At 46.3% G+C, this 14021-nt stretch overlaps 2 protein-coding genes across 14 annotated transcripts in view; one reads left to right on the top strand and one right to left on the bottom strand.

Moving 5' to 3' along the window:
- The window catches only part of TTC19 (tetratricopeptide repeat domain 19), a 38463-nt gene extending 24974 nt beyond the window's left edge, over positions 1-13489 (top strand). The window contains exon 11 of the transcript XR_004481814.2: positions 25-13489. The gene's annotated coding sequence lies outside the window, so the exon portion shown is untranslated. The remainder of the gene's footprint in view (positions 1-24) is intronic.
- NCOR1 (nuclear receptor corepressor 1) overlaps positions 2216-14021 on the bottom strand; it is a 143254-nt gene continuing 131448 nt past the window's right edge. For 12 of the 13 annotated variants that reach the window (XM_033422796.2, XM_033422799.1, XM_033422795.1 and 9 more), the window contains 6 exons: positions 11670-11816; positions 9928-10070; positions 6068-6121; positions 5396-5617; positions 2916-3095; positions 2216-2763 (listed from right to left, as the gene is read on the bottom strand). In XM_033422796.2, coding sequence (XP_033278687.1) covers positions 2564-2763; positions 2916-3095; positions 5396-5617; positions 6068-6121; positions 9928-10070; positions 11670-11816 — 946 coding nt within the window. In that variant the 3' untranslated portion in view covers positions 2216-2563. The remainder of the gene's footprint in view (positions 2764-2915; positions 3096-5395; positions 5618-6067; positions 6122-9927; positions 10071-11669; positions 11817-14021) is intronic. The other variant, XM_033422803.1, reaches the window with a different exon arrangement.

The raw sequence follows: 14021 nt of genomic DNA, 5'->3' as shown, positions 1-14021 counted from the left end.
TGAAAGGGAGGTTTTTCGCTCTAGGTTTTACTGAGAATTTCTGACCCTCCTCGTTGATGCGGCTCCCGGTCCCGGAACACCTGCGGGAGTTTTCAGACAGCTCCTCTGCACGCGGCGCGGTCACTACAGTTCACTGCACTGAGGCAGCGAAACGAGGAGGACTGGCCTGCCACTGACGGGGCTGAATCCAAAGGTGAACTGTTCACAGTAGTATAAAAACTTGAACTATCTCACTGGAGCTTTCAGGGCATGGATATTTTAAGATAGAATCACCCAGCACACCCACATTCAAGCACTACGAATCTTCTCATCATGAACGTGCGGTGGACACTGGCTGGCTGTCACAGTTCTGTGAACTGTAACTTCGTTCTGGGTGCTAAAAAATAGTCACTTGCCAGGCTGTAGCTTCAGAACCCTGGGGTCTCAGCCCGCAGCATCCCGCCTCGGTTCACAGCTGACTTGGCCAAGTCACGTCACGCCGGGTGGGCCTCCACCTCCCACACGGTCTGCCTGCTCCGCAGGCCAGCACTCCGTCCTGCCCTTGTTCTGAACCGAGGCGGGACCGTGGGTTTTGTCTCCCGTTGTGGGATCTCTTCTCCAGGTGACGGCAGGTGAAGTAAAACAACTTGCACTGTGATGAGGAGGGGTGAGTGGTCAACAGCCGCCCCCTTTGGGTCCTGAGTGGAGCTGCACAGGTTACGCACAGGGCTCTGATCTGACGTGTTCTCAAGAACTAGTCATAGAAAAATACCAGCATCATCTCTTTGGGACTGTTGACAAATAATTAAAATCTAAAATGTTACTAGTACCTAAACAAAACTTTAAGCAAAAACCTTAAGTTACTGTTTTTCATTCACATTAAAACTTTTAAAGTATTTATAAAGTCGTACCAGCTTTCCGAGTAGTAGGGATTTGACCACTACACCTGATCTAAAGCTTACTTGGAGGACCCCAAGCATACGCAGGTGCGCAGTTCCCTTAGCTTCAGACAGGTGTCGGTCTGTGGCCCTGTCTTCGTTGCTTATTTAACTGTGGGCAACGTACTGAACCTGCATCCACATCGATAAAAAGGGGACTAGACACCAAGGTCCCCTCCACTACAGAGGAGGCGCTTAGTCAGTGGTTGTCGGACACCTGCTGTCTTTAGAGGCTTGAGTACTTTTGCTTAAAAGCTCAGGTCTACTTAAGAGTCTATAAAGTGCTAGTTTTTATCTTTCTGAGAGACCTCTATCTCGGTGGCATTCCCCCAAAACCATTAGCATCCGTGTGCTACAGAAGGATGCTTCAATGCTATGTTAAAGTTGTATGAAAAAAAGTTTTTAATTCAACAAGCAATTATTATTGAAGGGTAAGACTGATCCTCTAGTACCATAATGGGTTTAAAATTCAGTCTTTTAAGTTATTTGCTTCTTGAGATTCAGTGAAATAAAAACACCTGACGAACTCTTGCCCACAAGGAATCAAAGTGAAAGTAAGCACAGGGTGGCACGAAGGGGAAAGGACTGGCTGCTCCCCACGAGAGCTCAGGTTATGCGGCACGAAGCAAACCTAAAACACTGAGGTTCTGCACAGACTGTAACCTTCTGACTCTCAACCAATAATAGCTATCAAACTAAAGGAAAGTGTAAGTTTTTCCTTTGAAACCTGAGACAGCGAAAGGCTCACATCACAAGTACTCTACTGTAGCTAGTGGACAGGGCGGTCAGATTTATTTCAGAACAAAAGCTTTGCTGGGCTGCATCAAATGCAGGAGAGGAGGAGTGCTTGGGTGTGGTTAATTACCAGTGTGCATAACAGTGAGGTATGCCTCAAATAAGCCTTTAAAACCTTAAAAACTGAACTATAACAATACCCATGCAGTACTATTTTTTCAGTGCTTCTAATTAAAAAAATTAAAGCCTGCACTGGAAATTTACAGTATGGCAGAATTTTGTTTCTCCTTTTGACCCTAATACGTTAACGTACAGATTTTATGACAGGGTCTGTGTTAAAAATCTAAACATTTATCACAAGATTTTAAACATCACTGGGAATCTGAGTTTGGAGGAAACAAAATTGGATAAAAGTACAATGCCCGTGACAGCCAATATTGTATAACTGGGCTGTATGAGGTTGTTTAGAAGGCAAAGGTTAAAAAGACGAGATTTTTAAAAATTACCCCCAGAGCTGATGCGCTGATTTGAATATAAGTACACGAGATACTAGAGCGAGGGGAAACACTGCAAAAAGGCCATCTATTTACAGAAGAGTGATTGAAAGACATGATGATTTTCTTTACAAACAGATGTAAGGACAGGAATTATCCACTTTTTAAAAACTCTACATTGCAACCCTCCACTATTATTATGATCCACTGAACTGCCTGTATCAGGGCAGCCTTTTCCCCTCATTTGACTCTTGAAATAAACTTCCATCATTTCGTCGTCTGTGGCCCAGGCTCTCCTGAAAAGTCTCTGGGCACAAGTCCTAGGAGGGCAGGCTTTTGGCCTGCACTTAAAACTGAGACCACCAGAAACTAGAGCCCCTCCCCCACCCAGGGGGCCCCGGGACCCCTTCCCGCAGGTCAGTCGCTGTCGGACAGCGTCTCATACTGCGCGGAGAGCAGCGGGGCCGGCTCCCGATCCCAGATCCTGCTCGGCTGGTGAGGGGCGGCGGGGCTGGCAGAGGCGGGCGCACAGGCGACGGGCGCACAGGCGACGGGCGCAGGGGGCGTGCTGCTGAGCATCCGCATGGTCAGGGGGTTGTAGGGGAACTGTGTCGAGCCTGCGGGAGGAGGAGGGTTAGGTTATGCGCGTTCCGCTTCTGTTCTGGGCAGTGGAACCCCCTAGCGAGGCTGTGATATGGAAGCGGTGTTCGAAGCAGCGCTAACCGAGGCACTGACGTCGGCTGCTTTCGGACTCCCAGCAGCTCCTTACCTGTGGAGGAAGGCCTGTCCTCCCAGGCCCAGCCTGGCGTCTGCCTGTGGTAGTCCCCTTCCGAGTGCACAGAGGAGGCCGAGGAGGGCCGTTCAGCTCCCAAGTAGCCTTGCCCCGGGATGGGAGATTTCGACTTCCTGCTGTTTGACTTGCTGATCAGCTTTGGTTTGCAAACTCCTCCTAAAAGTGAAATAAATTATTACTGCTGATATTTAGTAATTATGTTCTCAACTTTAAAATCTACCAAAATGCCGATGATTGTCTAATGCTAAGTGAAGGAAGCAAAGTGGTAGCATGAAGAATCCAAACCCTAGTGCCTAATGAAGTAAAGAAGTAACATTTAAAAGAAAGCCAGAATTTACTTAACAGCAGCTAAAGTCAAAACGGGGTATGTCCTCATGCCATAAACTCAGAAACGTGTAATCAAGGAACTAGCATTTCTGGAACATCATTTCTTTCTTGGCCTTGGAGCACAGAAACTGCTTAAGGAAATGGAAGCTGGCTGACAAAAATCTTAAATCCTCATTTTTTCCTCCCCCACCAGTTTACAGAGGAGGAATAAAACTGTAGAACAGAAGCCCCTTCAGGGCACTACTGGACCTCAGCAGAGCCTGACAAGTCAAGGTGGCCCTTTCTGCTGCTCCAGGCTGTACAGCTGATGAACTCAGCAGGAGTTCACAGGAGTGGGAAGCCCCAAGTGGGCTCTAGAACAAAACGTGAAAAAGATCTCAGAAGAGATCAGAGTCCAGGTCACCAGCAAATGTTTTCCTCAGCCCTAGCAGAACAGTCTCACCCTGCCCCCAGTCCTTCGAGGTACAGAAAAAAGGAACAGAAAGCAACTTTGACCCCTCCAACTATCTGGAAAAAGAAGAAATGCAAATCCTTGGTGATAAGGAAAAGAATATAATAAAGAAATGGGCGGGGGAAGGGGCAGGGAACGTGATTCAAACACTGGAGAAAACTTCGGAATACATGAAGCCAGTTTAAGAAAAGCTCAAAGAATAGATAACCAAAATGAAAGGGGCGAAAGGGCTTAGGAAACAAAAGACAGAACAGCAAGGGTCAGAATAGACACGAGGGAAAGGGAATTATTAGTGCAAAGGAAAAATTTGAGAGACTCGCAGTAAAAGCAACAGAAAAAGATCAAGATGACTAAAATAATTAGAAGGTTAACAGATACAGAGGTCAAAAACTATCCAGCAAAAAGGTAACTTTCTGAAATGGAGGGCCCAAAAGAAAGAAAATAACTAAGAGGAACAGTTGGTAGAACATTTCCCTGAATGCAGGTATCAACCTGAAGGGGCAACACCCTCCTGTGAGCAACAGGGTGAGGAGCACTAACACACTCATGATAAATTTACTGAAATCGAGGTAAAAAAAGGATTCTTTGGGCAGAGAGTCACCACCAAAAAAAGGTGGTGGTGGGGGAGACATCTGGTCTTATTTTTTATACAACAACGAATGCCAGAAAAAAGCCTAACAGTGTCTACGGGATATTTTGAGAAAAGTACGTGCTGAGTATCACAACCTGCCAAACTGCCGTCTCAAACATAAAGGCAGCAAGAAGACACTGTCGAGCACGCACCTCAGGATACAGCAGCCTTTCGGAGAAAACAGGGTGTGAAAACCTTACCAGAAAGAAACGCCATAATAGAAAGATTATGTAACCAGGATAACTGTAACTGTGTAAGTCACCAATACTACAACCTTAAAACACACACACTTAAAATCAATAAAAATCGGAAGGTTAGAGCAGAGATGGGAGACAGTGGCTCATCTTTTAGAGCAGGAAGTAAATTCATATTGTCCTAAAATTAACATATATATGTAAAAATAAATAACTAAAGCCCCTAATCTCTTTATCTTTTTCTTAACCTTAGTGAGATCGTCTGTTTGACCATAACAGGAAAATAAACTAAACTTGAAATGTTACTAACCTTCAGGTAGTTTTTAAGGTATAAAGGATTAAGAAGAAAGCTTATATATACACATAGAAAGAGCAGAGTCCTGGTTCTTGTGTGCTTGCTTCTAACAGGATGCATACAATTACCTCATTCCAATAAGCTGTCCTTTTATGTAAACACCACCACTAGCTTTCTGGACGATGTGATCTGGTTTTTTTCCCTCTTTTCTGTGGCTTAAAATTCTTTTATACTGAGCCTGTCATTTTTATTACAATACTAAGTTACTTTGATTCAAGAGCAGAATATGAAATTGCACTTGTATTACAATGTATGTATACAGATAAGGACTAGATGCAAGCAAAAAGGGTGACTTTCTGGGTAAAAATTTTCATCCTTTTAAATTTCACATTACTAATATGTCTGAGCAGGTTAGAAAAAAGACTTCGTTTAAGTAACTAAAACCTTCAGAGGTGACTCAGCACATAAATGAAATCTTAGTGATCCGTTAGAACTTGGGGTATAAATTGGCTTTTTCTTGGGAAAGGCGGCAGAAGAGCATGGAAATGAGCCCTTTACCTGAATGAGGTGACGGGTCCCCTTCCTCTCTCCGGGCCTCACCGCTGGTCGCCACCGAGGTGCCGGCACCACCAGGCACCCCCCCCAGGGGCTGGGGCATGGCGACCCCGTGGTCCTCCACTTTGTCTTCAAAGCTCCCCATGAGCGCCTTCCGGATGATGTCCTCCAGCCCGAGGTTGCTGGCAGGGTCAGCAAAGGAATGACCTCGGGAGCTCACGGAGCCTGCAAAAGACGAGCAGGACGAGTCTGCCTGATTCCGAGGGCAGGTCGGGAGACAGGAGCCCCCCCAGGACACGCAGCACCTGGCAAGGTGCCCACAACACAGAGCCCACGTGGAGGCCGGCTAACTAAGGCCAGCGAGCGTAGCTCACAGGCAATGTGGTTTTCTTTGTTAAATCAGGCACCCAACTTGTGTGAGAGTTGCTCGAGGATGGCTTCCTTCTCTTTTTAGCTCTTTAATAGTTTTGACTCTCTTTCTTCATTTATCTTTTCAACAAGTACTCACTGAATCTCAACTCATTATTTACCGCCATTGACTCCCTCCCTCCCTGACTAAACGATGAGCTTTCCTGGAGCAGTTTCCTGTATGCAGTCGGTATTCGATACCTATTTGCTGGACTGACTGCTACTGTACCAGTTTCCTGTTGGCAAACAATGTCTTTTGAATCTTACCTGAGGTGGTGACTGCTGGCAGGTTAAAGATCTCAGTTCCTGGCTGAGCAGCTGCTGTATTTAAACAAACATTCAAGTTAATTGAGATGTGATAATCACATACATCGAAAGAGATAAAGTCTCAAAAAAAAATCCTACAATAAAATTAAGCTTCTTATTTTCCATGATCTCAACTTTATTTTTCACCCATTAAGTGAAGATAAAGTGAAAGAAATTTTTTTTTTTTTAAGAAATCAGAAAGTAAGAAATCAAAACAGGAGGAGTACTATAATAATATAGCCCAGGAAGGAAAGGAACTTTTGCAGTGCTGGAGAAAACACACAGAGGGAAAAGCTGCCCTCAGAACAGGAACCCAGGCTAGCCGGGGAAGAGATGGTGACTCTAAGAAGACCCTGCAAATATCCGAGTTTGAGATTAGATCCGGGGGAAAGACGCCCCGTGAACGGCAAGAACATGACCGCGTGTGTCCCTGCTGTGGTTACCTAGAAACTATTTTTGATCCCAGGATGAGATAAAGATTCTGCCTATTGGTTCTGTTTATTCCTGCTAACTGTGCACTTTGTCATTTGCTCAGTTTGAATGACAACAGCTGGGACAACCTGGGAGCTACTTGTAAAGCACTGTGCCAGAAATAGAAGGAATTTGGGAACATAAACGGTGTTTTCATCACGTCTCCCAACTCGATTTTGAGACTTTGAAAGAGAAAGAACGTAGGAAGTAAAGTCGGTGGCTATAAACAAGCGGTGGCCCAGAGAAGAATGTGCAGACCCCAGAAGGGGGGCCCGTCCATGCAGATGGGGAGCACATATGAGCCCAGACGCTGACTTCTGGGATCAGGGAAAACTGTCCGGGCGGGAGAAGGAAGCTCCAGGAAGACTGCACAGCAGGGACCATGCGGTACAGGCTCCTCACGTACAGGTCAGGAAATGGTAGATGAACGGAACTTGAAACAGCACAGGGTGGTAGGGCCAGCCTGGTAGTTACCACAAAACCTGGGGAATAGGACTCATTCATTTCACAAATATTTACTGAGCGATTATTTGGCTGAATAATAAAATCACCTTCATATTGATCAAAAATGGTCATATGAAAAAAAAATGGTCACATGAAGACAATTTCATATTGTTCAACCAACGATAACACTAAGGTACTGGACTTAAAATGCACCCCTTCCTCCACCTGTGGAGCTCACAGGTCAGCGGGGTGCTCTCTGAGGCCATCAGGTCTGAATCACCTGGGGGGCTTAGTAAAGTGCCGGTTTCTGAGATTCCTGCAGCCCAGTAGGCACGTGTTTTAACAAGCCCTCCAGGTGACTGTGACGGGTAGTGACGTTTGAGGGCCCCTGGTGTAAGACAGATGGGCAGACTTACGAGAGGACACGGTAATTACTCAGAAATGAGGGAAAGGCAGACAGGCACTCAGGAGACGTTGAGGCTGACGGGACAGCACCCGGGAAAGCGAGTTGCGGAGCCTCGTGAGGGAACCGTGGAGCGGGGTGGCGGGGGGGCAGGAACAGAGGCCTCTGTGTGGAGAGCCAGCGTGGGGAGTCATTTTAGACATTTAAGGAGCCAGTAAGACGTTCAAGAAGCAATGAGGGCAGCAAAGAGCTTAGCAGAAAAAGCTGAACTCGAGGTACAAGTTTGGGAGTTTTTGGCACATAGTGCAAACCGCCAGAGTGGATGAAACGCCTCCGAGAATACGGTGCAAGAGGAGAGACTGAAAACCAGCACCCAAGAGCCAGGCACAGCAGGACGTAGCTTCTAAGGACACATAAGAAATGGTCAAAGAAGTAGAGAAAAGAACAGGAGAAAGCAGTCCCTGAAAGCCAAGAGGAGAAAGTATTTCCGGAAGAGGGAAGTGGGTCACTAATGTCAACGGCAGAGAGATCAGATAAAGTAAGTTTTAAAGCATGAAGTTTTTTGCGCAGTAAAGGCACTGATGTCCTCGGTGGGAGCCCTGAGGTGAATTGAAGCTGTCTTGCTTGCCCAGGGCTTGGATTTCTCGGTTCTACTTCCTGGTGAGAACCCAATGTGCCTGGGGTCCCACGAGCCCACTGGTTCCTTAGTACAACCCCTTAATTGTCCCTTTCCACAATCAGAAATCCCAAACTAAAGCAAATTTTGTTAGTACTTTGCCTTACGACATTAATAAAATTTATCTTCTGTTAAAGTTAGATACTTGTTTCATTATACATTTTCACAGAGTAGAGACCATCTGTCATTCTAAAAGCACCCAACAGAGCACCCTGCTCGATAAATGATTATTGAATTAATGAATGACCGGGCTACTGCCTAAGGACAATGGAAAACATTAGAAGAGAGAAGAAAACTATAAAGTAGGCTTCTTCAATTCATACATAGCATTTTCCTATCAAGAAGAATTTCTTCGTCAAGAAGAAAGAAAGAATATCTGTAAGCCTGAGGGCAACTCTGGTCAGCCTTCTAAAGTATTTCTTTTGGACAATTTGTTGCCATTTAAAAAGTGAATCTAGTAATCAAGAGCTAGGATAACTACACAAACAAGTGACACTGCTCCTCTTTTTTTCCCTGGGACATTTGGCCTTTATTAATCACGAAGTGTCACAGATCCAAACACACGTCCACCTGGCAGTTTAGAGCAGGTAGCCCAGAAGTAAAGCAGACTGTAGGAGGCCTGGATTCTACAGGGCATCCCACACAGCTTCTGCGTCACTGGATACACGTGAGGAAAGGACCACGAGTAAGCCTGGGTGATGGCACGAGTGCTGAAAACAGCGGGCACGTGCATGTCCACCCTAAGGAAAGGCTTGGATGCCCCAGAGCTCTATCCCAGTGGACATTTGCCAGCGGCCTGGGTGAGGATGCCGAGTGCAGAACTACTGGAAGCATGGGCTCTGGCGCTGGAATTCCTGAGTCTGAACCACAGCCCAAGTCACTAGTTATGTAACTTGCAACAGCTAGGAAACCCGAGTCTCAGCTTCCTCATCTGCAAAGCGGAGATGATTCCAGCACGTGGTGTGCAGGGTTTGTTATGAAGATTACAGGAGTCTGCATATTCCCGCTTAGAACGGAGCCTGGAGCACTGCAGTGCTGCACGTGGAGCTGCGGCGGCTGCTGCTCCTGGTGCCAGCACCGTCCTAGGTGGCGGGTCTAGCAGATTCGCACGCCACCCACAAAGACACCGGCAGGGCAGAAAAGGAGCCAGCACAGAGGGCCTCGTCCCATGCTTGGCGGGAGGGACACAGAAGGACAGCAAGGGGAGGCTCAAGGGCAGCTCATCTCAGGAGGCCTGGTATCTGTACCGACATTAAGTGCATTGGAACTTAACAGCACAGACCCCCTTAAAATGATGTCAAAAAGACCCCCTTAAAATGATGAATGTGGTGTGGGTCCTACCACAGTACTCAGAACCTACTGAAAGGCTGAGCCGAATAAAGCGTTTTTTGTGAAGAACACCTGGGCCGGCAGGAGTGCTCGGAACCAGGCCCCCTGATGGACAGCCACTGGAACTGGGGTGCGTGTAAAGAAAAAACTGGAAGGGCATGACCTGTCCGCAGACAGCTGAGACGGCCCGCACGGAGGAAGCGCAGACCAGGGCAGAAAACACTGGAGGGCTAATCCCACCCCACGTGAGAAACAAACGTCCCAGACCCGGCACTTGTTCCAAGAGAACATGGAGGGCTGCAGAAAGAGGCAGGTGCTTGCTCCCTAACAGGAAACCCTCTCGTGCCCACAGACATTTGGGAAGCAGCTTCAGGATCTGCTGTGTTTGGACAGATGCCTGTAAGAGCCTTCGAACTCAAGGATTACACGAGAGGCAACACTGGAGATACCATTATTAATGCGTATTTTATTGGGGTTCATGAAAGAAATCCCACTTACCCATATCAGAGTCACCTCCACCAGAGGAGTTCAACTTACGAAAGATCTCCTGCTTCTTTGATTTAACCATGGGTGAGGTGTTTTCCAGCTTGGTGAAGAATGAAGGCAAGTAGCTTATACTCCCTGGTGATCGGGAATCATTCCTGTCAGGGACAGTTACGCGTGTTACCATCATGCACTCCTACCCCGCCCATGCTAGTACCAGTCCCAGGGTCCCTTCCCATCTGTTTGTGCTGACAGCCTAAGGACAGTGTGTGACCAAAAGCCAGCGAGGACATCACATCTGAGGACACAAAGATGACATCAGAAAATGAGGACTGGAATAGAGAGAATCTAGAACCAAGATTCTTAACAAAGAGTGAATGGACGTTAATGGGAACACTCGTCACGATTCTGTCTGTTCAACAGCACAGGCACTGATATATTTAGGGTTACTATGTAAGCTGGGAACTGTTTTACTAGCAGAATTACTTTGAAGCACAATAAAAGTGTAACTACTAGCACACCTGCCTATAAAATAGCAAGCACTCACACCTAAGCAACAATTAGACTTGAACAGAATAGCTACAATGTAGAAAAAATTACCTATTTTATTAGAATCTTTTCAAGCCTGCGACCAGTTGAGCTGAGTTTCGCATAAAGACTTCCTTTCATATTTCATTGGCAGCTTCCTATACTAACACATTTAGAAAAACAAGTTTCCTCTACCAGTGCAGGACTACCAGGATCTAACTAGTGCCAGAGACAGTAACAGAGAACATATGGAAAGGTGCTGATAATTTAATCTGGTCCATCACTCGAACATAAGAACACCTACTGTATCCAAGGAAGACAAAGAAGAATGACTAAGACGTGGTCTTCGTCCTCAGAAAACTCACAAGCTTAGGGGAAACATGTAAACGTATAATTAAATTTAACATCATTCCCTTTCCAAAAATGGATTTCGTCCTCATTTCCTTGAAAGGTACCAACCTCTATTTGGTGGCCTATTAATATATACAGTAAGTAAATAACTATGACACACTGTTAAGAAATGCACTAACGGTTTGGAGTGAGGCAGACCTTGGTCTAAAGCTGGACTCCCTCTCACTTTATTTGATCAGAGCATCAGGGGAGGGTGTTCCACACCAAGAAAGCAGCACGAGTTCAGGTGAGGGAACTCAGGGCTCAGGGAGGGAAGCGTGAGGGTGGAGCAGCAGCAAGTGGGGTGAGGAGCGTGAGCCTGGCCACAAAGAGATTCCATGCCACGCTCGTGACCAAGCAAGTGCTGGAGTCCACTTGAGTTCTAGACAGATCGCTGGTGCAAGTGGACCAGGCAGGGGCCAAGTCAAAGGCGTCTAAAAAACCAAATGGGAATAAGAATCCAATAATTCCTAGGGTTGGGTTAGGGTCAGAAACTGCGAAGAGAACACACGGCAAGCAGCCCAGCCCAGGGGCTCACTGTGACCCCCTTCCACTCACAGCCCAGACGCTGGGTGCCCAGCAAGCACTCAAGTGGGGTTCAGCAACCACACAGACAGAAAGATTTTAAAAATAAGATCTAGGACGACTTAACTTCGAGAAGAATAATGAACAACTATGTTCTATGACCTATTTAAATATTACAATTTTTTCATTAAAATCCACTGGCATTAGGTCACTAGGAAAACAGAAACAAAACGATCCGCCTGACACATGACCCGGAAGAGGAAAAACGCACTGACTTCAGGAAAACGAAAGGCATGCAGCGCGCGCACAGGCACCTCTGCTCCGCGGGCTCGGCTCCGCGCTGGGCCAGGAGCAGCACGCTGTCCTGTTTCTCGTGCACGACCGGAACCTGGGGTGGGGAGATGGGCTCGTAGGGCTCGCTAGAGACGTGACTCCTCTCTGGGGACTTTCCAGGCCTGATACTGGAACATACAAAACATTAGACAGTCTTCCCAGGGCTCACCTGCGGCTTACCCTGAACAGGAACTGGTTACCTCGTTACTTCAGTCATTTCAAGGACCAAAAGTTGGCAATACGTATCAGAAAAAAGTGGCCTCGTATACTCACTCTGTACCTAGTTATTTTGAAAAAGTCTGTTACTGTTGCTTCGTCCAGGCACACGGAGTCGCATGACAGACGGTGCCGGGGACGGGCCGCAGCCCGGGCTCTGTGGGGAGGTCACTGCCCAGCACCGGACCCCTCGTGCCCCTGGCCAGCTACTCCGCTGAGCCCTCCAGGGTCTTGTTGCTGATCTCGAGCCAGGACCTACCAGGTTATGTCCCCATTAAGTTAAAAGACAAAGGACTTGAGCGCCACACTGACACCTGCAATTTAATGTTCTTCCTCTGGACACCATGTTGTAAGGATGGTGTGAGATAAACACTGTTTGGGCCCAAAAAAGTTTTTGGTTTAGTAACTGTACATATTAAAAGCCCTCTGTGACCTTTAATATCTGCTTTTATTACTATTATAGATAAGTGTAATTATATATGTATTACTTGTCATTTCCTTCCCCAATCTCACCCCATCCGATTCTTAGAGGTGGCCGTTCTTGGCCATTTTTCTTTCAGTTCTTTGGTGGGCACCTCTAAATCATCTAAATAATCAATCTTATACCTTTCTTGATGTATCAGAACTTGAAACAGAATCTTATCAGTTTCCTTCCATGAAAGATGAAGAGCTTGACTACCTTCTCTATGTTGTTGCCCATTTTATTTTAATCTGTAGTTTGTCTACTTTAACTATACACGTAGCATACTCAGCCATTTTTATGTGATTTACAGCATTTACATTCTGTTCTAAACTCTAGAAAAACTCCTCTGTGTTTTGCTCATTGACTGAAAAATCAGTTAATGGTGTTTTACAACACTATGGATTTTGTAAACATTTTAAACTGTAAAACCAGGTAATCTGACTAAAACCAATGAAAGAAATGTAACGTTCCTCATTCAAATATACAGGTGTAGGGCTTCCCTGGTGGCGCAGTGGTTGGGAGTCCGCCTGCCGATGCAGGGGACACGGATTCGTGCCCCTGGTCCGGGAAGATCCCACATGCCGCGGAGCGGCTGGGCCCGTGAGCCATGGCCGCTGAGCCTGCGCGTCTGGAGCCTGTGCTCCGCAGCGGGAGAGGCCACAACAGTGAGAGGCCCGCGTTCCGCAAAAAAAAAAAAAAAATGTACAGGTGTAGTGACGCAGAAATTACAAGTGAAAAAGTCAAAAGGATTTTCTTTTCAAAAATGTCATTAACTGCTCAAAATCTATGTAGTACTTCGTATCAAGAATGTACCACGAATGACTCTGCTATAGCTTTCTGTTCTTCTTTGATAACAAGTTCTCTTCTTTGTTTTTTTGGTCTTTGTTAAAAGAGAATGGGTTTTCATCTTATCCTTAAGATCATCCCGCTTCTTGAAATGATTATGTCATTTGAGATTTGTTTCAAAACAACGCGGTCTGAGGGTAGGGCAAGTGGGGATGAAATGAAACAAACTGGTCCTGTGCTGACGATCTTGAAGGTGGGCGATGATGCACGGTGGCATCTTACTCTGTCCTCTCTACTTCTGTGTGTTCAAAAAGTCCCACAATAAAGTTGTTTTTTCCCCAAATGAGCACATTCAGCTTCTTAAGTAAGTTATTCTTCCTCCCTATGTTCTCTGCTAACCTGGGGGGTCGGAAGGCAGACTGGAGAACCACCTCTGCTGCAAACTGAATTGTGGCTTCCGCTGCTCTGGGTCATCTACCCCGCTGTGTGTCTTCCAGATCTTTGCAGAATGTCTGACCTGACACCCCAGTCTTGTTCTCAGTATTTTCATGAACTTCATGAACGTTCATGCTGCTCTACATCAACTCACATGCCCCAACACTTAGTCTACTACCTTGAACGAACAGCCCTGCGTCCATTTTTTAAACTTCCAAATGCAGAGCACTGGGGGAGAAGACATGCTCTTTACCAAGTAGCCCTGCATATAAACGTGTTTCCTCTCGTGGTGCCTCTCTTGGCCTCACTTTCATTATTTAATGTCAGCTTCCTAAACATCTGAACATTCTTAAGAGTTCTGAAGAACCAGGCCAAGTGTCCCAACATTACCACCAAACCACACATTCTTCCTGTCTTTGCAAACCCACAGAGT

Source organism: Orcinus orca, chromosome 19, assembly GCF_937001465.1.
Source record: "Orcinus orca chromosome 19, mOrcOrc1.1, whole genome shotgun sequence".
NCBI lineage: Eukaryota > Metazoa > Chordata > Mammalia > Artiodactyla > Delphinidae > Orcinus > Orcinus orca.
Note: the sequence above shows the minus strand (reverse complement) of the source record. Positions and strands in the feature narration are given on the sequence as shown.